The sequence below is a fragment of the Podarcis liolepis genome (assembly GCF_965112155.1).
Source record: "Podarcis liolepis genome assembly, chromosome: 5".
NCBI classification, from domain to species: Eukaryota; Metazoa; Chordata; class Lepidosauria; order Squamata; family Lacertidae; genus Podarcis; species Podarcis liolepis.
The window spans coordinates 30,373,198-30,400,506 of NC_139556.1; the positions used below are offsets into that span (position 1 = coordinate 30,373,198).

Consider the following 27,309-nt stretch of genomic DNA (forward strand, 5'->3'; position numbering starts at 1 on the left):
AAATAGGTACCGCTCTGGCGGGAAGGCAAACGGCATTTCCATGAGCTGCTCTGGTTCACCAGAAGCGGCTTAGTCATGCTGGCCACATGACCAGGAAGCTGTACGCCAGTTCCCTCGGCCAATAAAGCGAGATGAGCGCCACAACCCTAGAGTTGGTCACGACTGGGTCAGGTGTCCCTTTACTTTTACCTATTTACAGTGGTATTGGTTTCACAGTTCACATCTTGATGACCTCCTACATGACCTGCTACTATAAATGATGCACATAAAGCGCATTCAAAGCACTCTCCCCGCTCTCCCAAGAGTCTTGGAAACTGTCGTTTACTCCCCACAGAGCTACAGTTCCCAGCACCTTTCAACAAACTACATTTCCCAGGCGTCTTGGGGAAGGGAAGGCGCTCTAGAAGTACAGCCTGCGCTCTCTCTCCTGCTCTCGAGTTTTTAGCGTGTTGTGAGGTTTTTGTTTTTTGTTTTGCATTAGCTACAGGAAGGAACCAAGCTCAACCTCGGGCAGCTCGAGGCAGCGGCGACACCGAGCTCAACGGACGAGCGGCCTGGAATCGGCGAACTTCGCTTCTGCCTAACCTTCGGCCTGTGGAAACCTCCGGGGTGTTTTGAGGCGCTGCGGGGAAAGCGGAGGCGGGAGGTCGCAGCACTGAGTCAGCGGCCCCAGCCCTTGGCGGCTACCGCAGCCGACCGGCGGCGGTTCCTTTGTGAGGGAAAACCATTGTCGTTGGACGCCGGTTACCAAGGAGACGGCCGGTCATCTCGCGGGGCGTCACGACGTGAACTAGGTGCCGCGCGCGAGACCGGGCGTGGTGAAGCGGCTTCGCCTCCGCCTCGCCTGCTGGCGTGGTGCGCGCTGACGTCACTGCGGGCGGGCGGGGCGGAAGCGCCTCGGCGTCGCGGTGTTTACAAGCGGGCTGGTTGCCGTCGGGGCCGCGCTAAGGGCGCTCGGGCCGGAGCGGCGAAGAGGCCGCCTCAGCGCCCATGTGCCCTCAGCCGCCCATGGAGGTGATGGAGGGCCCGCTCAACCTGGTGAGTGGCGCCGGGCGGAGTGTGGGCTCCGCGCTGGCGAGCTGACGTGGCCGGCCGGATTCGCGCTTCCTGGCGGGCCGGACGGGCGAAGGATAGATAACCGGGGGGGGGGGGGCGGGGAGGCAGTGTGTTCGAACCTTTATGGATGTCACCGTGTGGTAAAAGTAACCACCAGCCCTGTAAGTTAGGCTGTTAATAATCATAGCAATAATAATTAATAATGCCAACACCTAGTAATGATAATAATAACAACAACAATAACTACAACACCCCACACACCCCATTTCGGGGGTGGAAAGGGTCGAAGGAGGCGCATTCCTGGCCCTCTCTGGACAAGCGAGAGCTGACGCTGAGGACTTCCTGTTACGTGGTTCTATTAGCCGCTGAGTGCAGGGAATTACTCCAAAGAGGGTTCTGCGTTACTATTCATAGGCTCATTGGGTTGGTGGAAGGGACCATGCAGGTCATCTTGTCCAGCCCCCCCCCCCCGCAGTGCAGGAATCGTTCGCCTACGTGGGACTCGAACCCACGACCCTGAGATTAAGACGGCGGTACTCTACCAACTGGTGCAGCAATAAAACTGCTAGCACATTTGCAAAGCCAACCGGGGTCCAGTATGGCTTCAAAATGGATGCCCCCCATGGGTCAAAATTCTTGCATTGCAGGGTGTCGGGCTGGATGACCTTCAGGTCCCTTCCAACTCTACAGTTTTGTGATTCTATGACTGAGCTATTCCAGGTCAATGTCTGTATGAAGCTTATATTCTTACCCATTTGTATGAAACTTCTATTCTTCCAAACAAGGGATGAGGAACCTGTGGCTCTCCATATGTTGTTAGATTATATCTCCTCTCAGCCCCAGCCAGCATGTTCAGTGGTAAGGAGTTAATGCAGTTGGAGTCCCACAGCATCTGGAGGGCCTTGGGTTCCTGCAGGTTGATTTGTAGGAAATCCAGGTTTCATGTACACACCTTTTTGCAGTCAGTAGCTAATTTAGACATCATAGTTAAATAGATGTGTTAAGAAGTACTGAATACTAGATAGATGCTGTGGGCAAATAATGGGCAAGGGCTTGTGGGAACCATCTGCTATGTTAAAGGTACCCTTGCAGTGTTGATCCAGTTGGACCAGATTTTACTAGAGGACTACTTTAAGAAGGATTTGCAATGGGCTAAAATCCCAACCCTCCTGAAGTTCCCTGCTGTTGAGTTTAGCCACCACACCATAGCTAAGGTTACCAGATTGTTTTCAATGAATCTGGGGACACTTTTGAACTTCAATGGATTTTGTATGGGGACTGATTTGTAAATCCGGGGACTGTCCCGGGGAAGTGGGGACATCTGGTAACCTTGCCTTAGACACAGTTGCTTTTTTGGTTGGCAACTGCAAGGAGGCAGTGCTTTCAGAAGGCCAGGTCTGGTCCTGGTGCGTAGTAAGATGCACCATCTGTGGATGAATATAGGTGTACACAAATACTTAAAAGATGCTTTTGAGCTTTTAAAATGCTCCACATGTACAGGTAACTCACAACTAATGTGAATTTAACTAGTTCGCATTCAGCTTTATGTGCTTGAAAAATAAAAATAATGGAAAGGGGACTGGGAAAAAAACTTTAGAATTCCCACCTACCATTGAACCTATTGGGTTTAGACCATACATAATTTTGCTTTAGGCGCCACCTCCGGAAAGTAACCCCCATGTAAGCTGAGTCACCTGTGTTACCTTTGCAACAGCCCTGTCAAAAGAGATCAGATTTGTTATCTGCTTGTTATAGAGGTGAAGAGATGGTCACCTTTGCCACTATTTATCAACCATCTTTTTGTGTGCTGGACACTGAATAGAAATAGAAAACACTAGAGAGAACAGTTTGCTTTAATTCATTGAATTGAACTCTACTTCATGTACCACACAGCAAAATGTGTGGCAGTTGTCTTTACAGAAGTGTATCCTAATACCTTTCCTACATCTCTGTATGAAAAACAATTAGGTGTGAAGCAGCTCTTCTCCCTTTGTTACATGGTTGGTATTTGATCAGCATTGCTGAAAAGTCAAAATACTGTGTTTAGAAAATCTGTACCACATGCAATTCAGAATTTGTATGATTATTAAAGGTAAAGAGACCCCTGACAGTTAAGTCCAGTTGCGAACAACTCTGGGGTTGTGGCCCTCATCTCACTTTACAGGCCGCAGGAGCCGGCGTTTGTCCGCTGCCACAGACTGTTTTTCCGGGTCATGTGGCCAGCATAACTAAACCGCTTCTGGCGAAACCAGAGCAGCACACGGAAACGCCATTTACCTTCCTGCCAGAGCAGTACCTATTTATCTACTTGCACTTTGACGTGCTTTCGAACTGCTAGGTTGGCAGGAGCTGGGACTGAGCAACGGGATCTCACCCTGTTGCGGGGCCTCAAACTGCCAACCTTCCAATTGGCAAGTCCAAGCGGCATAGTGGTTTAAACCACAGCGCCACCCGTGTCCTGGGTGATTCTTACTGCACTGGTATAGTATAGTGGCTATAAGCTAAAAGTCCCCCATTCAAATCTTACAGAATCCACAAATCAGTTCATTGGGCTTAAGCAGGCTGGTGTGTATTGTCTATTGTTAAATAGATGAGTACAGTCTTCACACATTACAGTGTACATAGATATAAGTTTCTCCTACATTAGTATGAAAGTTGTGTGCAATGCAGCCCTCAGGTTCAGTGCCTAGAGGAAATAAATAGAACCGACTGTTAGAAGTAATAGATTACATCTGGATGCCCACTAGTACTGAGTAGTTTTATTGGGCTTACAACAAAATGTTGCTGGCTTGGAAGGGTTATTAAACTGTCAGCAAATTTGACAGCATGGCCAGGAATGCAAAACACATTTGCTTTATATGTGAGCCCGCTGTGATAGATGGAGCCAGTTGCCATCTAGTGCTGATTTAAGTATGCTTGCTTCAGAAGCTTCACAAAATACTTGGGCTTCAGTCCAACTACAACTTTGGCTGTAGACCAGTGAAACCATATGCAATCGGCAGAGTTCAGTGTCTCTTTTTAGGTTTAAGAAGATGTGGACTAAAATAGGTGGTAGCTTGTCAAGGAAAAGTAGTAATAACATGAAGGAGCAATAAAATTGCTTCCCTCCATTCAGTTCTATGGTAATCAGTACAAATTGTGGCATTTCTCTTTCCTTTGCTTTAGCACCATATCTAAAAAGCTTGCGAGATTAAAGAAGCATAAATATTTAGCCACAATTTGTATGAATAAGTCACAAAAGAACTACAAGACCACAAGTTATTTTTGAATCATGCAGAAAGAGGGCATCTGTCTAAGGGCAAAGTCAAGAGCCAGGTTAAAGTGCAACCCATTGTCCAAATCATGAAGAGTTTGCTATCTAAACAGAATCAGGATGTGATGACGCAATGAGGGCAGCAACACATGATTCATGGAAAGAGGCATGCAATAACAAAGTTCCTTCAAAACAGAAAACAAGTTTGGCAAACACAAAGCGTTATGTGGCTCAACTGAAGCTCAGGTGACCAAAGTGGCAAATGCAAAGTTTATTGTTTGCTTGGGCAGCTAGAGGGCCAGTGGGTAGGGCACAGTTTTAAGCCAGCCAGCTTCTTTCGGTTGGTATTATTATTATTATTCGTAGTAGTAGTAGTAGTAGTAGTAGTATACTGTCCTTCATCCACAGATCTCAGGGTGGTTCACAGCATAGATTGGACCATCCCAAGACATGGGGTTTTACAGGCATGTAATCCCTCATATGTGCAGTCCAAATGTGGCACTATTTCATATTTTTGACGTGGTAAAACTACCATTCACGTTCTTTTCCCCTCAGCCATTTGTAGGGGTGTTGAATAGGAAATCCTTCTGCATGAGTAAATGGTTCCAACATGTCATGAGAGTACAAGGTGGTTCAGTAACACTACTTCTTTGCAGAATGCAGTCTTGCATGTGATGTGCTAGACTACGAGCAGCCTAGCACATTTCAGGCAATCTTTGGAACATTGAGAGTCTTGGGGTTGTCCTGGATGGGTCTGGATTATTTTGGAAACACCATGCTCTTGAGGAGGAACAGTGAGCCTAGGAACAAAGCAACAAGGACTAAGCCAGGGGGAACCTGTGGCCTTCCAGAGGTTGTTTGGCTCCCAAATCCCATCAGCCCAAGCCAGCAAGGCCAGTGGGCTACTCTGAGTAAAACTTAGTTGCATCCCACCCAAAATAATTCTTCTGTTTATATATTTTGTAAGAATAGGCCAAGAACAGTAAATGCATACCTCACATAAACTCAATATATTCACAATCTAGGTGCAATCTATTAACTAAAGGACATCCATGATCTCTTCCACATCTTATGTATTTTTTGTCAGCAATAGCATGCTGCTACTAAACAGCATCCATTATCTGATATTCATTTTATCCCTGTTGTAAATCTGCTAGCTTGTCTCACCACATCATCAAACTTTGTAGTCCTTGGCAGCATGATTTCAAAGGAAATCATCAATTTTTTTCTTGCAAAGTGTCAGTTACTGTTCTTGCTACTCTATTTTTTTAGTTCTTCTCGTACCTGTTGCAGAGCAGCTGTCTCAGTGTGCTTTGACTGGGATGTCTGCTTGGTTGTGAAGGAGAGCCAGGTACTTTCTGCTGCTGGAATCTGCCAACATCAACTCCTGTGTTTGCTGCCAGAAATTCCCTAACACCGTATGTGGCAAGGAGAGGGACAGAACAGCTGCACAAACTGTATTCAGGGCCTGCCTCTAAAAAATAAATAAAAATCAACCCACAAAAAACCCACCTAAGAATAATATCTCCTGTTGCTGGAACTGTTCTATGACCGAAATAATAAATTCAATTCAATATCTCCTGTTTCTCTTCTGACAAAGTTACATCCTGATGTTTTCTGTTCCCATAGCAGCCTGTCTTTCTTGAGATTCAAATTGATTCCTCTAGCTACCATGACATTAAAATGTGCATCTCACAAAGGGTCTTAGCATTCACTCATCAACAAATACATTCACTTGTCTTGCACTTCTCTTTCCTCAGAAAAAGAAAGGGTCAGGCTGTAGTAACACTGAAGTGTTTTGTAATTAAATCATGCCTGTGACTGACTATACATATAATTATTATTTTTTGTATTTTTCAAGCAGAAATGTATGTTTAAATTGGCTGTATTTCCCCCTTATAACTACACTATTTGATTGTTACTGGAGAAATAGCTGGTGTGCTATTGGTCAGAGCTGCATTCCTCAGAGTTGCTCAGTATGTAGCCCTTTCCACTGAACCTTAGTGCCTTTTTATTACCCTCTAGGCGATTATTAATTATTAGCTTAGAAATGTGAAAGAGGAAGAATCAGATGAAGGAAGAGGAAGCTGCAGCTAATAATTCACTTCAGGGCTCAAACTGCATGTGGCAGTCAGATGCAATACACACACCCTATGTCTAAATGAGGCCAGACACACCATTTTCATTTGCTCACTGTCTAACATTTTTTAAAATACATGAACTGCAATCCTGTGTGTGTACATGAGCACTGTTGTTATGCATGCAGGTGTGAAAATACCTAAGGCTATCACAGAGGCAAACTTGACCTAAGCAATCAAGCTTATTCTCTACTGAGGTGCCAAGCTATCTTACACAGAACCTGAGGCAGCTGACGTTTCTGTTGCATTGCTTGCCTTTTGTGTATCTACATGTCTGTTTCATGCAAAAGTTTGAAGTAACTAGAGATGCTTAAATAATAGTAAAAAAATCCAATAATTAAAAAGTTTGTTTTTCTTTTGAAGGCTCATCAGCAGAGCAGGAAAGCTGACCGTTTGCTGACAGCGGGGAAGTACGAAGAAGCAATTTCTTGTCACAAAAAGGCAGCAGGTGCATATTCAACAAAAAGAGCATTGTATGGCTTGTGTGAAAACACTGTCCTCGAAGTACGCCTGAGTAGCAATCATCTATTCAGCGCCAAAGCAAGTGCAAGTGTCTGTTAAGCCAGGCGTGGTTGTCCTGACTGGGGCAGAAGTTCGTTGTCTTGGGAGTTGGTGTAAGCCTTATACAGAAGAAAAGTTAATTGCCTACATGTGCACGGGGAACTAAAATACATAAAGATCAAGGTGGTTGTAGAAAATCAGTAGCCAAAGACATAATGCAATTATCTCTCTTGAATATCCCACGTTAGAGCAATGGAGCCTCTTACATGGTGGCTAAGTGACTGCCAAAACTGGGCATTGGCTGCCAAACTGCAGTTCATGTTAGGTTTAAGAGGTCTGTTTGCAAGAAAGTGTTTCTCCAATCACTTGCTCCTTGATACAACCCCTTTTGTCTGTGGGGGGGGGGAGTGTTTGTCAATATTGTCTTTGTCAATATTGCAGTAGATTTACGGTCATAGGCACACTTAGTGGGATCACAGTGTACATATCTGGATAATGTCTGTGAAGCGATCATTGTACCTAAACTTAATGTGACTTCTCTGTGACCTAAACATTTCTCATTTTGTGGTTTATTCAGCATATCTCTTGGAGGCCATGAAGCTGACACAATCGGATCAGGTGAGATTGCACTCCAAATTACAGTGAGCGAGTCTAGTAGTGAGTCATTATCTCTATAACCATAAAATTGACTAGGACACCCCACCCCACCCCCAGCTTACATTCTGAAAAGGCAAGAAATGGTTGGGGAGAGATGTGTGATAAGAGGATGCAGATGCTGTTTCACTTTTGTATCCTTCACTGGCCAGGTTTCTAGAAAATAGTTGGCATTAGAAGATGATTTGTGGAATTACTAATATTATTTTGTTTAAAATGTTAGGAAATGTTTGTAAAAAATAGCTGACAATTGCTTTCAAGCTATAATAGCTTCATTGGAGTTGATTGCACTGTTCATATGCCTTCCAGGACCAGGATCTATGTAGTGCCATAAATGATGTTTAATACGGTTTCTCTAATGAAGTTAATGCTTTAAAAACACTTTACCACCATTGGACAATATTCGACCAACCTTATTTCTCTTGTTATATCCAAGGCTAATTAAGGGTAGCTCTAATGGTGAGAAACTCATCCCTTGTTTTTGTCTTTTCCACAGGCCCAGTTATCATTGGAATTACAAAGGGAGAGCCACCTGAAACAGATTCTACTTATCCAAGAGCGATGGAAAAGAGCAAAAAGAGAAGAGAGGCTAAAGACACAGCAGACTGTGGACAAGGATAGTGCTTCGTCGAAGCCGTCAGCTGAGGAATTTGATGACCAAAATGTGGCAGCTCCCGCTAGCCTGAAATACAGCCCCTCCCCAGAGAAGGATGCACAGGCAATCCACGGTGTCTTGGATAGGGACCCCGACACGCTACTGTTCCTGTTTCAGAAAAGAAAGGAGCCACTGGAAGTGTGTGTCGGAAGCAAAACCCCAAAGGACGACAAGACAAAAATTGAGGAGCAGGCCACCAAAATCGCCGTTCTAGAACGGCATGTGGACTTTCTCTTAGCTGAAAACGAGAGGTTGAAGCGAGAGAACAAGCAGCTAAAAGCTGAGCGGGCCAGACTCCTGAAATCCCCCCTAGAAAAGGAGCTAGATGTCGATGCCGACTTTGTAGAGAAGTCAGAGCTGTGGGGTCTGCAGCAGCATTCGGAAAGTGCTGCCGCGTCAGCCTCAACTTGGCAGAAATTTACAACGAATGCCGGTAAGGCCAAGGACATTCCGATACCCAGCCTTCCGCCTCTGGACATTCCATCCCCCGAGCTCCCTCTGTTGGAGCTCTCGGAGGATATACTGAAAGGACTGATGAACAGCTAAGTAGAGACCACAATGTATGTTCACCTGTAGCTCAGCAAAATCCAAAAAAGGGAAACCCACCAGTACAGTTGTGATTCACAGGTACAAAACACCAACTACAACCCTACTGAGGGAGAATATCTTAGTGACTTTGTCACTGTGAAAAAATATGCATGCTATTGGATCGGTTAAACAGGGCTGACTGTTTACCATCGTTGGTAAAAGCTAAGCTCTCTCTTCCTCCCCACCTTCAAGCCAAATGACTGAGGGGAGACTTTCAAGCAACTTGATCCTGCAGGGGTCTTGAGTATGCGATATGTAACATGTCTCTTTAATGCCATAAAATAATGCAAAACCTAAGTGGTGTGGGCCAGAGTGTGACCATTTTGGCAGTGGAAAAATAAGTTTCTATCATGCATTCAATTAATTTAATTATGCAAACCAGGTCAATAGATTGGATGTTGCTTCTGTTCCTCCGCAGTATGGATCTACGTGCCACACTTCGCACTCCTGACTTAAAAATGCTTTATCAGCCAATCAGGAGAGATGCTAAATTTACTACTACTCCTTTTTTTATTTTAAGGAACCAAATTTTAGTTCTATTGAAATTTTGATTTGTTTACATAATCAGGGTGCTTAATAATGTGCGTGTTCTGTATATGAAACTAGTAGGCATCGTTTTAAACAAAATACAACGAAGAAGAATCCTTGATGCATGAATGGAAGTAACGGCAGTTGCCAGAACTTGACTGAAAATAAAAAGTTTTGGGTCAGTTTTGAATCTTACTTGTTTGAACACATAAAGCTGATGAATATTGAGTCAGACCACGGGTCCATCTAGCCCAGAATCACCTCTGACTTGCAGTAAAGTTCCAAGACCACCTTTTATCAGCAATCTCTCAATCCTATGAATTGAGTTCCTTTTAATCAGAGAGGCTAGGCATAGAACCTGTGGTGATATATTTTCTCATTGAGATACAGTTCCTTTCAAAGCAGTAAGCATTGGAAGCAATTAAGTTTATAAAAGGGAGCTGTGGAGTCCCACCTGCATAACCAGTGAGCAGGGATGATGGGAATTAGAATCATAGAGTTGGAATAGACCACAAGGGCCATCGAGTCCAACCCCCTGCCAAGCAGGAAACACCATCGGAGCACTCCTGACATATAGTTGTCAAGCCTCTGCTTAAAGACCTCCAAAGAAGGAGACTCCACCACACTCCTTGGCAGCAAATTCCACTGTCGAACAGCTCTTACTGTCAGGAAGTTCTTCCTAATGTTTAGGTGGAATCTTCTTTCTTGTAGTTTGGATCCATTGCTCCGTGTCCGCTTCTCTGGAGCAGTAGAAAACAACCTTTCTCCCTCCTCTATATGACATCCTTTTATATATTTGAACATGGCTATCATATCACGCCTTAACCTCTTCTCCAGGCTAAACATGCCCAGCTCCCTTAGTCGTTCCTCATAAGGCATCGTTTCCAGGCCTTTGACCATTTTGGTTGCCCTCCTCTGGACACGTTCCAGTTGAATTGTAGTCCAGAAATACCTGGTGGACTTTGGGTTCCCCATATGTTCCTTGAGCAGGCAGGGGGTGACGATGTTGCAGTTGCTAACTCATTGAGGAAGCCATTTGCATCTTTAAGCAAGCTGAGGTGAAGGACTTCTGCCTGGCCTAGAAACAATACAGAGACTATACTACCTAGCCAGTTATTACAGTTCCAAGTATTGCCAAGGAAGTAAGGGGTGCATCTTTTTCTTGAATACCACCTCTTTCAGATCTTGGAAGCTGCAGTACTAAGGTTCAGTTCCTATAACTCTAGTGAGAGCTTGGGGGCAGGCAGGATGGAATCAAGCATTTGTATTCTCATCTACCAAGGGACACGGGTGGCGCTGTGAATTAAACCACAGAGCCTAGGACTTGCTGATCAGAAGGTCGGCGGTTTGAATCCCTGCAACGGGGTGAGCTCCTGTTGCTCGGTCCCTGCTCCTGCCCACCTAGCAGTTTGAAAGCAAGTCAAAGTGCAAGTAGATAAATAGGTACCACTCCAGCGGGAAGGTAAACAGCGTTTCCGTGCACTGCTCTGGTTCACCAGAAGCGGCTTAGTCATGCTGGCCACATGACCCGGAAGCTGTATGCCGGCTCCCTCGGCCAATAAAGTGAGATGAGCGCCGCAACCCCAGAGTTGGCCACGACGACCTAACGGTCAGGGGCCCCTTTACCTTTACCTATTCTCATCTACCACATTATAAAAGGCAAACTGCATTTCCGTGTACTCTGGCTTCCGTCATGGTGTTCTGTGGCGCCAGAAGCAGTTTAGTCTTGCTGGCCACATGACCCGGAAAGCTGTCTGTGGACAAACATCAGCACCCTCGGCCTGAAGCGAGATGAGCGCTGCAACCCTATATTTGCCTTTGACTGGACTTAACTGTCCAGGGGTCATTTACCTTTACCTTTTACCCATGAAAAGGAATATGACATGGGCACATTGGGCAGAAATGTGTAATTGCTTCAGGTGGGGTGATATTTATGAAGCAGGTACTTTGCATGGAGGACCAAATATTCCATGTCTGGATACATGCTCTTCTACCCTCTGAGTTGCATGACTACCCAGATAAGTGATGGAACCTAATCAAGAGTTCTAACAATGAAACTATGCATGGATTCTCAGTAGCAGTATTTGTGCTGTAGCAAAGCAAATGTCAACTTGGTACACTTGCGATGGTAGTCATACAGGTATTGCAAGCAAGCCCAAAAGCAGACCACGATGGAGAAGAAAACTCACCCTGCTTGGCCCCAGCTAGGAATCCACTCTTTCTGTTAACAGCTTACTGTGTTTGAGTCATTGCTAGACCTATAAAAATTCTGTATGTGGCCCAGCTAAAGCACAGCATCCTGCCTTCAGCAGGGACCAGCCTGCATCTGGAAGCAGTGCTGAGAGCTCTCCCACCATTTTTGGTGGCTAGAGGGTTCCCCTTGAATGCAGAAGATTTATTATTATTATTATTAAATTTATCTACTGTCCTTTTCTCCAATGAGCTTAAGGTGGTGTACATGATTCTCCCCTCCCAATTTTAGCCTCACAACAACCCTGTGAGGTGGGTTAGGCTATTTCAGCTAATGGTTGTTGTTAAATCTTACATTACTGTTCTGATGCAGTCATTTAAAATAGTAGTAACAAATGCCTCCTGTTAGCTATGCTCCTGAAGTGCAATAGTCAATTTCACTGGCTATCTCCAAGATAGGGGATTATGACAGGCTTTCTCGCCACACACTTGAGCATTTTTGATTGATACTGATTCCTTTGGTTACTACTTGCAGCTGAATCTAAACACTTTGGGTCACAGTTCAAGAATGAGTCTTGCCTCTTTTCTGTGTCATTTTAAAAAACATGTTTAGCTCTGGTGGAATAACTGTTTATTTAAAAATGAGAGAAAGCCGCACATAAATTCTGGTCCCGCAATATTTTGTTACTTCCTAGTAGCTAGGAATAAGAATTTAGAAATTTTATACAAAGAGCGCCATCTGCTGGACAATGCTATTTTCTTTATACAGTATTCCAGCGGTTCTGAAATTATAATCACAAAGTTCAACATACCGCAGGCCCATAACATTACATCCTTTGGCTATACATCAAAATGTTATGTCATATCACATAAAAATGGTTTACTATTATTTTGTAGGAATATTAGTATTCTATGGGCATTAAATCCCCAGTATGCAATGTAATATGTGCAAAATGGAAACCAAATCCATGATGCTACAATCACAATTCCATCACTGCCCTATGGATAATGAATAGCATGAGAGTTTAATCTCATGGTTGTGGGTTCAAGCCCCATATTGGGCACAAGATTCCTGTATTTCAGGGGGTTGGACTAGATGACTCTCGTGGTCCCTTCTATGATACAATAGCAATCTGTGACAGTTGAGTGCCTATCCGTTTGGAACCTAAACAAGGCTAATGAAAAATAATGCATTGGCTTTTATAGACAGGTTTTCCAAAGGTTGCAGAAGTCTGTGAGCAAGCAGAAAACAAAAGCCAGGACTGACAGAATGTCGAAAGCATAAAGATAAGAAAATGATAAGAGCGGGGATGGGGATTCAGTGGCCCTTCAGATGATGTTGGACTACAACACCCATCATCCCTGGGTCTTGGCCTTCTTGGCTAGGACTGATAGAATCCTACAACACAGAGAGAGCCACAGGGTCCCTATCCCTGTGCAAGAGTAACTCATCTCGAGAGGGAACTTCCATATTCCTGTTGAAGGGTGAAAACTGGAACACCCATCACTGCTGCTAGTTTTTTTCATGGAAGTTGTTCTGCTATCACTCATCTGTCAAACCTTTGGTAAGTGCCTAAGGGTACCACACTGACTCCTGGAACAATTGTAAAAAGTGCTGTAGTTTCTTTTTTAAAACAAAACATAAATCAAATACATTATTTGCCCCAACTCGTTTAAACAAATTAAATACACACAAACCAAACAAAACCTTCATTTGAACGTTAAGGAAAGAAGGAATCATAGAATCATAGAGTTGGAAGAGACCACAAGGGCCATCGAGTCCAACCCCCTGCCAAGCAGGAAACATGGTGAGAGATGGCTACAGACATTATTTCATAGTTTCTCAAATATATTGTACATCAGTTTTAGTTAAAAAGTGCTAAGCACAAGAATAAAGGGAATGAAATGTGTATTCAATGTTACAGTCTATGGCAGACTGGACACAAATCATCACAACAGCTGTTAATCTATAAACAACTACTATAGCCAAGTTCTAAAGAGGCGAAAACCCTCAGGAACAATATTTTTACCATTTTCCTAAAAATAAGAGAACTGGCTATGTGAAATGCATGGTTTCTGGGACCAGGGCTGGGAGTTGGTTCAAGGTTTTAGAAAATGATCAACCCTGTACATTCAGAGTTAGATCTTATTTAAGCAATTTTGCTGCTTCTGAGTTGCAGTTCTAGATGGAAATCTTTTGATGGCAATCAGGACACTGCGGTGCTGGACCCACTACAGACTGAACCTGGAAGTTGTGTGTGATTTTTAAGATCTCTGCACCTATCCAATTTAAATGGGGGGACCAGACATTCATTTCTGCTCAGCCTATTTGCTCACCACAGCAACCACTTGTCAGCTGGACCACAGAAATAGCGTCTATGAGTATAGCAGACACATACTTTGCCAAAATATGAGTCATGCTATCCAAGCAAACAGGGAACAAAATTGGTGGCACCTGTACTTCATCACAAAATGAACAAATACATATTCCTGGGAATAAATTTGGTGTTAAATCACAACAACTGCAACAATCCATGTAATTTTAATATGTTACTTTCAGCAGATAAAAGGACTGGGAGAGACAGTTGAGAGAGAAGCAGCTTTGCTTGAAAAAGTTTTGAGAAGAGTGTTGAAGGCAAAAGAGTTTACTAAGTTCATGTACCACCTATCTGCTGCTACACCTGTCTTATCCCAGCTGTAAAGAAAGGCACGGAACAGAACAGGCTGTACCTCTTATGCATTAAAATCACCAGAAGCAACTGTCATAGTGCACTACTGTTCACTCCAGCATGAGCTCCATTTTTCAGGTGGATACAATTACAATCTGGTCTGAAGAACACAGCACGATTTATGAAATGCAGGTGGGGGCCAAGAATTCATGGAATTCCTGTTTATAGATGACCATCAGCATGTAGAGTTTAAGGACTTACTAATCTTTCTCATGTCTTCAGCTAGAAATCTATTAACACAATATTGGCAAACAGCCACTAACTTACCTCTAGCAGAGAAATTAATGAAGCATGCTAGAGCACTAAGAAACACAAAGAGCAAAGACAATTTTGAAACGGTTTATTCAGTACACTGGAAAGGACAATGTTGTTTCTTCAGCACCAGCTACCCACAGCTCACTCTTACAATGGAGATTAGGAGACATTGAGCTGCTATACTCAATTCTAAACTCTTATACAAACCTGTTTAATATTTGACTGTATCGCTTACACTGCACATGCATGGAAAGTTTCTTGGTGGGGTGCAGACCAAGAAGTGGCTTCCTTTCAGGCATGAGCAGAACCCGGACACTTTTAAATCAACAGCAGAGTGCCGTAGTGTGCTTGAAACAGTCTTTAAATCATCCGAGACACAGATTAACCAATACCTTATACCAGGCATGGGCTGACTTCAGGGTCATTGGATTTGCATTTGTTTTCTACTATAAACAAAGGAACACCAACTGGAGCCTGGCATAAAATATGGCATGGGAGCTAAACCAGTTACATGAGAAGTGGAAATCTGCAGTTGAGTTACTACAGATCAGAGATTGTTGTTAAACTCCTAGGAGTTTAACCATTGATGCCTCGCTGGCTGGAGCTGTTAGGAACTGGCAGTCTTATCAACTGGAGTGTCACAGGTCAGCCATCCCTGCTTTAAACGGTAACAGTCCAACATCCTCTTTTAACTGTAGCTCTGCTGCTTCAATGATTCAGCATTTACTTACCATAGGTTAGTAGTTACAAGGCAGTTTCATACACCAATATTTGGGCCCAGTTCAGAAACTCAAGAACTGGGTGGTGACAGTCAAAATATGGGGGGGGGGGGAAGAAACAGCACACATTATTCCACCACATAGAGTGGAATATGAAGGTCCAATTTGTGCAACCTCCTATTTTAAAGCAGCAATAATAATAATAATAATAATAATAATAATAATAATAATAGTACCCCACCCATCTGACTAAGTTGCCCCAGCCACTCTGGGCAGCTTCCAACACATATAAAAATATAATAAAACATGAAACATTAAAAAGCTTCCCTATACAGTGCTGCCTTCAGATATCAAGCATATCAAGTGACTGCCTTGTAAACCTGCCAACTCCACCAGACCAAGATTGTTTCCACATAAATGAATGTCTGAACTGGGCCTTAGAATTCTAATTTTTTAAAGTCTGCAGCATGTTTATGCATTTGTGTGTTTTACCTTTGCTATTGCCTAGGTTGTAGCTGAAAACACATATGCAACAGACTAAACAGGAAATTTTTGATCATGTGGTTCCATCATGTAATATTTGCCACATTCTGTTTGCTTGTGGTCTCTCTTTCCCAGTTAAAATGTATTAGTTACTATGGAAACATTGCAGTTGTTACAGGGTGAGCATAATGATGCATTTAATTATAAAATCATTTCATAAATAAAATGCATGAAATCAACATAGGTCTACCTAAACGTATTAACCACAATTATCCAAACACTATATGCCAATGTACCCATTTGAAAACACTCCATACAAAGAGAATGTTTCATTTTCTGCATCTCAACAGGATTTCATTCTGTCTACTCCTTCTCCTAGCAAAGTGTGTAGACACACTGGGTTGTCCAAATGGCAGGCGGGAAGGAGTCCTGCCCCACCTCCAGGTCTCCCTCCCTACATATTGAGAATTAACAAGCAAATATTCTAGGGCAGATGGCATCTGCTCATTAGACACAATAGGAAATCACACTAAATTCAAGCGTGTTTGTCTGGTGCCTCTTTTACATTCTAATTGAAGTGCGTACAGAGGAGGAAGTGGGATGTGGGTCTAAACCACTGAGCTTGCCAATTGGAAGGTTGGTGGTTCGAATCCCCACGATGGGTTGAGCTCCCATTGTTCGGTCCCAGTTCCTGCCAACCTAGCAATTCAAAAGCACACTAAAAAGTGCAATAAATAGGTACCGCTCCGGCGGGAAGGTAAACGGCGTTTTCGTGTGCTGCTCTGGTTTCACCAGAAGCGGCTTAGTCATGCTGACCGCATGACCCGGAAAAACTGTCTGCGGACAAACATCGGCTCCCTCGGTCAGTAAAGCGAGATAAGCGCCGCAACCCCAGAGTCGTTCGCAACTGGACTTAACTGTCAGGGGTCCTTTACCTTTAAAGAGGATGGGTTGTCCTCCACAGCCACTTGGTGGAGCTTCAACCACCCAAGACACATCTACATCTTATGTTTACTATCAAGGATCTCTCACATAAACTTCAGGATGTGTTCAATCTTCCATACATATCTAGAGATGGTAACCTTCTCTTCCTTCAAGGCCAGTTATGTCAAGGTAAGGTTTTGCTACCTGCAAAGGAATAGCAGATCCAACAAAAAAGGCACAAGGGTTCTGATCAGCCACCTAGAGGGTATTTGCAGTCTCTCTCCAGTCTCCAGCCTTTCCCCCCATGAAAGAGATATGGCTAGAGTGAAGATTCTTATTCTTTTGGCTATTGACTAAGAGGACCAATTACATGCTGTTTGTACAATAATGTATAGTTAGCCCCTAACTGATGCAATTATCAGAGAAGCCTGAAACCTTGCCAAAACTTTGGCTAAACAATTGTCACATCAAATTTACAGATAGAATTTAAAGTAGAACATTTTCAAGTGATTAGATAGTAAATTTTAACATGGATTCAAACTTGTTATGTTGTGTACCCATTTTGTTGGTAACTTAGAATAAGACTATTACCTATCAACCGCTAAATACAGTCATTGGGATACTGTGCTTCAGAACTACACAAAATATTGTAAAATATGCACTATACCACCAGTGCAGGGAAAGCATGTGAAGACCTCAACTCTTAAATCGTTATTTGTAAATGTGAGCTTCTACATAACTATCATTTCCTAGCACAAAGGTTTGTCAAGGAGTTTGTCATATTTTATGAGTCTGCCAAATGCAATCTTCCTGACTGATAATAAAAGTCCAGGTTTTTTAATATGGTAATTTGAACTGTAATTAACGACAATACATAACAAGGAAGGATTTAATTTTTTTTTATTCTTCATTAGATAAACTTTCTTTGGCTCAGCCAGTTGAACTGTGCTCTAGCACATGTGAGCAGTTTCATATGAAACCTGGAGAGGGCAGAAAGATCCACACTAATTAAACACACAACAATCTGTCATTTACAATAGTCAACATTACAGACATCTGCAACCACTGTGAATGAATGAATGACTCAGACATGTGCATTTTTAACAAATGTGCCACAAAACATGAAAAACACACACAATGAGACAACATTTGATAAAGTCCTTTTAATGGAAAATGTAAAACCCCTTTCAACTTTCAAAGTACAAAGCATGTTTAACACTTGCACTTTTAACAAATTAAAGCAAGCCAATGTTTTAAAAAAATACATCATTGAATGTATATATGTATATATTTACATAGCATATTAAGTTTAATATTTAGCTTTAAAAGTTCACATAAATTTTACCAAAATGAGACAATTTTTAAATAAATTACACCTTTTTGAAAATGTTTTAATTGTACTCTGAATAGCTTCAATAAAATACTGAAGTGTCTGCAATATCTATTTTATATACTTTATATTGTACAAAGTTTACAGTTATTTGGCAGTAATTTTCAGATCATGACATGACTGCTGTGCGGTTTCAGCAATATCCCAAATGCAGGCAATAGCTGGTGTTTGTGTCCTACTCTCACAGTAACTGTCTCAATGTAGTGAAAAATATCCAAGTTATTTTAACCAAACTGTACAAATCACATTTACATTTGATCAACAATAGAGCATAGAATTCTGTGTTTTCTTCCCAAAAAAATAAATACATCTTAAATCTTTGACATTTTGAAAATTTCATTTACAGTATAATACAGAGCAGCAGAGCACTGCTTAGGATTTCCAATTTCTTTTTTTAAAAAAACCTCTCGTTTAAATCACAACAGCTGTGATGAGAAGCTAGTTTGTTGCAGCGTCAGTAGCAAGTAAAATACAACAAATATATTTTCTTGGCACTGATGGTTCGTGCAGCTTAGATTAGTGAGTAGATTTCTTTTATCATAAAGAAAAAAAAGATAAAATACGTTCTTCTGACCCAAAAAGGACAGAGAGCGTGCACACTTAATTTTCCTCCATATCTTCTAGTTCATGTTCATGAATCTTCAAAGCTCTCACCATTTCCTTAACTGTATGATACAAAATATTTTTAATCTGTAAAAATAAATTTGGAGAGATTGGTGATTAGCAGAGTACCAGACAATGTAAAGGAAGGCATAAGAGGAAAACACTGAAAGGGAAAAAAGACTGCATCGTTTTTGGAGGTTCTTTGTTTACAATTGTGGTGGTACAAAGATTAAGAACACTTTTATAACTTGTATAAGGCCCTGAGTTCACACGGGGTCTAAGCCTGTTCTTTTTAAGGAGAGAACACAATACTGGGTGGGGGCACAGAGCAAGTTCAGTATACCCCAATTGGTTGGCCTGTTATATGGCACTTTCTCCCTGGGGAAAATGGAAGAGGGAGTAGAGCAGGGGTCGGCAAGGCTTAACTTGCCTGGGCTGGTTCACTGCCACGGAGCCCCCTCCGTGGGCTGGATCGCGGGCGTGCTTCCCGGTGCTGCAAAAGCGAGTCCCTGTGCCGTGATGGTTTAGTGCAGGGACTCGCTGAGTGGGCGGCTCGGGGGCCGGTAAAATGACCCGTGGGCCGCTTATGGCCCATGGGCCTTAGGCTGCCGACCCCTGGAGTAGAGTGAGCATATACAAGCCCAAGATGTGCACCTGTCATACCATTATATGGCCTTGTTGGAGCCCATAACCTTGTTCCTGTATAGGAATTATTCTGGATAATAATTTACATGCTGCCCATCTGACTGGGTTGTCCCAGCCACTTTGGGCTGCTTCCAACAAATCAAAACATTAAACACAGTAAAACATCAAACATTTAAAAATTCCCTATACTGTTCTAAAAGCTAAGGATCTACTTAAATTGTATTTTAAAACACATATACAGGATTTTACACATACATACACATCTGGGTCCTAATTCTACAGGGAAGGGGGAAATGGAGAGTCCATTTTTTCTTCTTTACTATGAACCTAATACATAGTTCCCCCCCTCTTATTAAAAAAGGCTTATTTAATTGTTACAGCGGCCATAAGCAGAATTAGCCATGGTTTTCATTTTATGCATTTTTCAATTGTAAACTGCCCTGTGATCCTTGGACGAAGAGCGATATAGAAATTTAATAACCAATTAACTAAATAACTAACTAACACACATGGAAATGCTCAGAAAAGCCAATGTGAAACTATCACAAATGAAAGTGATACTACTGTCTCATATTCAATGCGCACATTCAAAGTTAACGTGAGAGAGGACTGATGTTTCATCAGAAATGGAGTTATGACAAGTACTCATTTGTTACCTGCAGCTTATCATCATAATTGATTTCTTCCTTCGAGAGCCTCAATTCTTGTGTTAAGTGAAATGACTGTATAAGGTGCTCTGGAGACACAAAGTCTTCAGTTACTTGAATACAGCTATGAAAATTCTGTACCTGAAACACAAAACAACATTCTGAATTGTTCTTGGGCAAACGAGAAAAAGTTTTTTTTTTTAAAGCCAGTGTGCATTGATCACAGTTTTCCAAATCACCGAAAAACCCTATTATGCGTTCAAAAACCCATAGAGTTGCATGCAAATTTTCCAGCTGATTAGACAGGAAAACTGTGTGTGTAATTTTTATCAGCATGAGCATTGCATTCACTGTAGTCAGCCCTCTGACCACCCCACAATTGCTCTCTCTCACATACATATGAGGAGGGGGTGCACGGACATGCACGGGCACTCACCCACCCACCCACCCACCCCTATTACCGCCTTCACACATCCTCTTGGGTTGCTCCACTCTTGGACACCAAATACTACAACAGCTTGTCTGAGGTATCTAGTGACTCTAGTAAAAATAAATTGATGTTTTTACCTGGTGAAGTGCTCCTGCTGGTAAAACAATGGCATCACCAAGGAACTGGATCAGAGTGCAGGTTTTTACTCCATATTCTTCAAAAAGTCTTTGACGGAGTTTTCTGTTTACATACCAACTCTGGTCACGTATCGGATCATGTTCTGGCAAAACATCTAAACCTTGTTCTTTTGCCATCTGTAATACGTTATAAGCAAAAGTGAATGCTGTGTGGTTTTAAGTAATATCTATGTTCACAAAATCCTTTCATTCTAACATCTTATTTCTAACATAAATACAGTTTCAGTTTCAGAACTCTCCTATGAAACTTTGAAAACCTCAAGGGAAAATGGGGAAAAAACTGCTCCCTCCTCCATGTCTCGTACAGATTGCTTGGGCCGTATCTCAGAGATCTTATTTAAAATATTTATATCCTGACTTATGGTCGAGGCTCCTACAACTGGCTCGTAATCTGAAATAACTTTACTTAAAGACATAAAAAAATATAAAAAGGAAAAGTAAAAACCAAAAACCTCCAAAACAGAGCTAGAAAAATAACTAACTAAACCACGTTCCATAGCTTTGCTGCTTCTTGGACAAAGAAGCTCTGTCTCAAGAACATGTCCAGAGGAGGGCAACCAAAATGGTCAAAGGTCTGGAAACGATGCCTTATGAGGAACGGCTAAGGGAGCTGGGCATGTTTAGCCTGGAGAAGAGGAGGTTAAGGGGTGATATGATAGCCATGTTCAAATATATAAAAGGATGTCATATAGAGGAGGGAGGAAGGTTGTTTTCTGCTGCTCCAGAGAAGCGGACACGGAGCAATGGATCCAAACTACAAGAAAGAAGATTCCACCTAAACATTAGGAAGAACTTCCTGACAGTAAGAGCAGTTCGACAGTGGAATTGGCTGCCAAGGAGTGTGGTGGAGTCTTCTTCTTTGGAGGTCTTTAAGCAGAGGACAACCATTTGTCAGGAGTGCTCTGATGGTGTTTCCTGCTTGGCAGGGGGTTGGACTCGATGGCCCTTGTGGTCTATTCCAACTCTATGATTCAAGCGGTTCTGTACCAGATTACACCTGGTAGAGGAACTAGAACAAAGCTTCCAAGAAAAATCTGAAGGCAGCCTTTCCCAATGTGGAGCTCTTCAGATATTTTGGATTCTAACTCCAACCATACCTTACATTAGTCATGCTGGTTTGGGTTGATGGGAGTAGTCCAAAACATCGAGGGCACCAGGTTGGGGGAGGCTGTCTTAAAGCAGAGAAACACAGATGCAACTGAAGGGAAGAAAACCATCTCACTGTCTGGATAGTCACTTCCTGCGAGGGAGCACAAGTGTATCCAACACTCCCTACCCCAAAAATGAAGGATCCCATCAACAACTCAATGAGTACTGAGCATGCTCAGTGGGCAAGGAATTCTGGCTGACTGTTAGGGGAAAGGAAGGAAAACCTGGGGAAGGATGATGGAACAGAGTGGCTGGTACCCAGAAGACAAGCATTTGCCCATCACAAATCTTATACACAATAATACCAATATGCATTCATTGTAAATCTAACCTTCTGTAGAAACTCCCTTATCTTGTCAGCATCCTTGCTGGCATAAATGTGCCACAAAGCACCAGGCAGTTCACTTGAATCCTTCAGTCTTTTTCTTAGAAGATCATCCAAATCTTCCTCTTCAAACTTCTTTAATACCACTGAGAATTCAGAAATGCAATTACTTTCCAGAGCTGGAGAAATTCTTTCTTTAGATTCAACACTTTACCATAAATCTCTCCCTCCTTAACAAAAAGGGGCAGGGTGGAGCAAATCCACATTCACTGAGTAAAAATTATAATGGAACAAATCTAAAACAATAGGAGTACCAGGGGAAAGCTTAGAAACACCTTTGCTACACAAAGGCTTTCTGTGTCTCCATGGAAAATGCCAGAATACAGTTTGGGGCAATTCACCCTCCCCAAGTGCCACAGTTCAACCTATTCAGGAGGGTTCCCTAATCCTGAGGAGGGACTTTACGAGGGTCTTGGGAAGTGAAGTGAGAAGAGGGGGACAGAAAGGTTTTTCTTTGCCAAACCCCTTCCATGAACACTTCCTAGAATATAAGTCAATACATCCAATAATACTTTGCAAAATGGGGGGTGGGGAGAGAATGTCCTTTAATCTGAATGAGCACCAAAGGATTGCTAAAGTATCAAGTGGATTGATTTAGGGTTCATTTATAGGGTGTAGATCAGCTATTAAGCAAGTTGTGCCAACTCATATTTTTCTGTTTAATAAACATTGTATTATTTTTACTTTACCTGATTTTGAAGGAACGCCATTCCCTTTTGCTATGCCAACGCTGACAAGGATGTTCACCACGTCAGATACCTCAATATGAAGATTTGTAGTTCCTATATCATGATCTTTAGCAGCAGCTACACCTTTTTCAAACAGAATATATAGAATATGCTGAAGGGCATTTTAAAATTATCATAGACTTGTAAAATGTTTTCCTGTGAAATTGTTTTCTTAAACAAATACTGCTTTTATAATGTATAAGATTAGGAGTTAGCATTCTGATATGAATAGCCATGAGGGTGTTATTCAACTAAGTTTTACTCAGATGAGACCCACTGAAATTAATGAACATGCCTAAGTTAGGCCCATTAATTTCAATGAACCTACTCTGAGTAAAACTTACCTGAATACCACCCAATTATTGCACCTACATCAGGAGCATTAATGTGTTTTCTCTCATCTCAATGTACATTGAATATGTACATGTATACTCCCTCCTCATTCATCAGGGAATTCTGTTAAGTGGCCAAGTTAACTGACATCTGTAACTCCCTTTTATAAAACAACTTTATATTACCATGACCACATTATCACATGCTTTGACCCTCTCAAATTTATTGATTACCGTATTTTTCGCTCTATAAGACGCACCAGACCACAAGACGCACCTAGTTTTTGGAGGAGGAAAACAAGAAAAAAAATATTCTGAATCTCAGAAGCCAGAACAGCAAGAGGGATCGCTGCGCAGTGAAAGCAGCAATCCCTCTTGCTGTTCTGACTTCTGGGATAGCTGGGCAGCCTGCATTCGCTCCATAAGACGCACACACATTTCCCCTTACTTTTTAGGAGGGAAAAAGTGAGTCTTATAGAGCAAAAAATACGGTATTCCATTTCCTATAAACTTGCCTTTCTTCTCGCGGCTGGGGGGGGGGTAATTTTTTGTTAATTCTCCCCCCCAAAAAAACAACAACAACAAGGTGCGTCCTATGGGCCAGTGCGCCCTATAGGGCGAAAAATATGTTACTTACCATATGCACTGCATAATCTGGGCCCTAGATCTGGGCGCACAAAAAAACCTGGCAAGTATGAAGCTAAATTCAGTTTTCCTTCTGGGTTGCAATATTCAGGCAGTGGCAAACATTTTAATAAGTCTTCATATCTGGGGGAAAAAAGTAAAATAAACATAAATAATTTTTCAGTAAACAAAAAGCTCAATCCATCAATTGATGAGCTAAATAATACCAAATACCTTGCAGGCATCATGGTCTTGAAATCGTCTCCTGAAGGAAAGTCTTTCAACTTAAGTATAACTGTTTCTCCATTTTTAATTTTTTGCCGTTCTGCAAACAGTGAAGAGATCAGTGAGTGTGCTACCAGATGGGGAAAAACAGGATTTTTTTATAATGGTTTTAACAATAACTTAGAATATATCCCATTTTTTTGATCATGGAGTAAGGCATTTACCAACATCAGGGGGGGAAATCCTGAAATTCCAGTTTTTTGGCTCTCATATCTGATATTAAAACTGCTCTACTAGTTGATACTACATTGCAATTCTGTTTGGTTGTATACTCAAATTTTGGATGTATAAAACACACACACACTAAACATTTAGACATTTTAGAGATTGAAATACAGAATGGAAGATATTTGAATGTACATACTATACTGTCAAATGTCAAAAATGGGTTTTCAAAAAAACCATTAAAGTATCTTGTGGTAGAGCAAAATGCACACTATTATATAGCAATACAGATATTTTCCAATTCATGCTCATGCCTGTCACTGGAAGTAATTGGTGTCTCTGATCTGAATTTTTTTTATCAAGGAAGCGGCCTACAGATTCACATTGAGGTTTTTCTTTTTAAAATAAAATAAGCAGAACATATAATTATGAAATATTACTAAGGCTTATTTTGCATTAGTATATTATGTAGAGGGAGGGTCCTGTCAAGTCTAAATACTTTTCAACTGAACTTAATGGAAAGAATTAAGCACACAATCAACTCTTGGACAATTAACAGCATCCTGTCCCAAACTAAATCTTTTCTGGCAAATAATGAAAAAGGAAGGACCGCCACAATTCTCTGATATCCTCTTTTTCCAGATTATAGATAGGTATTTTATTTGGGTCTGTTATAGTCCTATACAAAGCACAACATACTTGAAACTTCTTCAAAGCCATCCCAAAATTCCTTGACACTGCCACTGGAAGTAATGCTGTCTTTGCAGTTCAAGAGATCAGCTTTGAGATCACCAAAATCTGAACTAATAAAATCTGCCTTCCATAAGCTAGCATTCAGTTTCTTCTGCATTCCAGACACTAATACGGGCTGAAAAGGAAAACAGAAAAGTGGAAATAAGCAAGAGCACTTAAAAAACGGATTCATGCATATTTCCATCACTCTTGAAAGGACATCTTGTCTTGACTGCACAGAAGTTTAGAATATTAACTGTTCATCAATAAATATTGGGACACCTTCATTTAGGCATGTGAATTGTCTTTAACATAGCATGGTTTTCAGAGTTTCTACTCTTTTCATTTGTCTCACATTTCAAGTTCTTTCTACTATTTTTCAACTCGTTTTCTTAAATGCTGATTTGCAAGACTGCTGTTTGTACCACCAAGAGATGAAAATTAGTCCAAACATTAGTAATATCCTCTATGAAGAATTCTTAAGTTCAGATTTACTCTCAAAGCAATAACCAATAAAACAATTTACCTGTTACTGCATAATGAGACTTCATACTTAAAAGCAATTAATTTGCCAGCAATGGAAATACATAGTGAGATGCAACATTGAGTGAGTGTGCATCAGCTCATGTAATGGGGCTTCTTCATCTCCTCCCCACTGCAGCCCCCTAAATCTGCTCCAGAGAATTGCTGAATGCTCCAGAGCAGGTTTTTTTGACGGGGGCTGTAGTGGAGAAAAGAGAAACCGCAAGTCTTGTTTTGTAAATGGGTTTCTGTTGCACAAGTGGAAAAACATCACCAGATGTTGCCCACTGACAAACCTCAACACAATTAGACTACAACTTAGACCCTGTTAATTTTCTTCCTAAGTGGGAGTGCAAAAGGAGTTGTTAGGTTGATCTTTACACACATATACTGAAGTAATATTGCACAACATTAATAGGGAACACTTTAACTGGTTCATAATTCTCAGTATTTAATATGTTCTTGGCCTTAACCCACGCTTAAAATTTTGTTAATGCATTAAGTTTTAACTTCAAGACTGGCATTAAAATGGTAATACATTGAGCTATGTGGCTGGTCACTTTTGTCAGCAGGGACCCAGAATTCTCTCTGATAATACATCCCTGCTACTGTTGTGGGTTATGGTTCTTCCCCCTTCCACTATAGCTAAAATACTGTTCTGAAGACCATTTCATGACAAGGAAGTATGGCAAAATTTACATGAGCTGCCATGTTGGTGATATTGCATAATCCTTATCTTCCTTTCCCCCAGTTAGTCTGGAATAGTCTTCAAGACAAAATGAGGCATCTGTGTTACAAACCATATATAATGAGGCAAGTGGCAGTTAGTGAGGGACTCTGACTGAAGCGTTAGGAAGTGGTAATCCTTTGGCCACATTTGGCTGCATCCACTGACAAATGGATTCTCTTCATTTAAACTCGATAACCCTCATGGTCCCTTCCAACTCTACAATTCTATGAATCTATGAAATCCAACAACAGATCTAAAATTAAGGTGCAAGCATGCACTTTCTAGGTGCTGAAGGGTATTTTAAACATACCTTTCCTTGCTTCCAACAATCCTTGAAAAGTTTCCAGTTGTTGCTGTTTTTATGATCACTGAGCCATAAAATGTGTTTATCACAGAGCCATGAATGTGGAACATCACTGAACAATGTGCTGCAATCATCTGTAATAATTTTTCTCTCATCCTTTGGCTCATCCTTCACTTCAGATTTTACATTTATCTTTGGTGTTCTATTTGGTGGAATCTTGTTTTCTACAACTGAAGCAATTATGTCCTCAAGAATGTTTGGCATCGTCCTTCCACCTTTGCTACTCTATTGGAAAAATAAAATGAGGACTTAAGCAATATTGAACTTGTCAGGAGGAAAACTTTCATTATCAGATCATAGAAGAGGTGCTGCACTAATAATAATCAATAGTGCAATCAAACTGAAAACTACAATAATATATTATATTCTCATTCATTAAAAAGTGATCTTCTGATAACAAACCCCTCTGATTTTTACACAAACAATAAAGGACAATGAGATTGCAGGAGTTTAACTCTTTAGTGAATCGCTCGTGTAATATTTACATGCATAAACAGAGCCTTAAAATGTTGTTAATAAGTTTGAACTTTAACCAAGTTAGTTCATATCTAAACTTTTTAAGGGAAACTATGGCAGACTGAGATCCAGAGAATTGCATAACTAATTCCACATGTCCAAGAAACCTTTGGACTCATGAAAAACAGCCCCCTTGTTCTGCAGTGACAAAAAATTCAAGAGCTGTTAATGACAATTCCAAATAATAGCATT

At 41.5% G+C, this 27,309-nt stretch overlaps 2 protein-coding genes across 8 annotated transcripts in view; one reads left to right on the forward strand and one right to left on the reverse strand.

Annotated features, from left to right (window-relative positions):
• Positions 1 to 854: 854 nt before the first annotated feature.
• On the forward strand, positions 855 to 9,563 carry NRBF2 (nuclear receptor binding factor 2). The gene is made up of 4 exons (XM_083502852.1): positions 855 to 1,038; positions 6,811 to 6,895; positions 7,526 to 7,566; positions 8,099 to 9,563. Exons 1-4 carry the CDS (start codon positions 991 to 993, stop codon positions 8,801 to 8,803), a joined length of 879 nt encoding a protein of 292 aa, XP_083358978.1. The 5' UTR covers positions 855 to 990; the 3' UTR covers positions 8,804 to 9,563.
• An 8,258-nt stretch (positions 9,564 to 17,821) lies between these two features.
• Positions 17,822 to 27,309, reverse strand: part of JMJD1C (jumonji domain containing 1C) — a 119,539-nt gene continuing 110,051 nt past the window's right edge. For all 7 annotated transcript variants that reach the window (XM_083502276.1, XM_083502277.1, XM_083502274.1 and 4 more), the window contains 9 exons: positions 26,548 to 26,826; positions 24,953 to 25,121; positions 24,038 to 24,128; positions 23,817 to 23,947; positions 22,809 to 22,931; positions 22,066 to 22,205; positions 20,526 to 20,702; positions 19,968 to 20,099; positions 17,822 to 18,753 (listed from right to left, as the gene is read on the reverse strand). In XM_083502276.1, the coding sequence (XP_083358402.1) occupies positions 18,664 to 18,753; positions 19,968 to 20,099; positions 20,526 to 20,702; positions 22,066 to 22,205; positions 22,809 to 22,931; positions 23,817 to 23,947; positions 24,038 to 24,128; positions 24,953 to 25,121; positions 26,548 to 26,826 (1,332 nt within the window). In that variant the 3' untranslated portion in view covers positions 17,822 to 18,663. The remainder of the gene's footprint in view (positions 18,754 to 19,967; positions 20,100 to 20,525; positions 20,703 to 22,065; positions 22,206 to 22,808; positions 22,932 to 23,816; positions 23,948 to 24,037; positions 24,129 to 24,952; positions 25,122 to 26,547; positions 26,827 to 27,309) is intronic.

What these genes read in the sequence shown, in the direction of transcription:
- NRBF2 (XM_083502852.1), top strand. Translation starts at nt 991, where the DNA reads ATGTGCCCTCAGCCGCCCATGGAGGTGATGGAGGGCCCGCTCAACCTG. An exon ending in TGGAGGGCCCGCTCAACCTG is followed by an intron (nt 1,039 to 6,810) that starts GTGAGTGGCGCC and finishes TTTCTTTTGAAG; the next exon opens with GCTCATCAGCAGAGCAGGAA. An exon ending in TTGTCACAAAAAGGCAGCAG is followed by an intron (nt 6,896 to 7,525) that starts GTGCATATTCAA and finishes TGGTTTATTCAG; the next exon opens with CATATCTCTTGGAGGCCATG.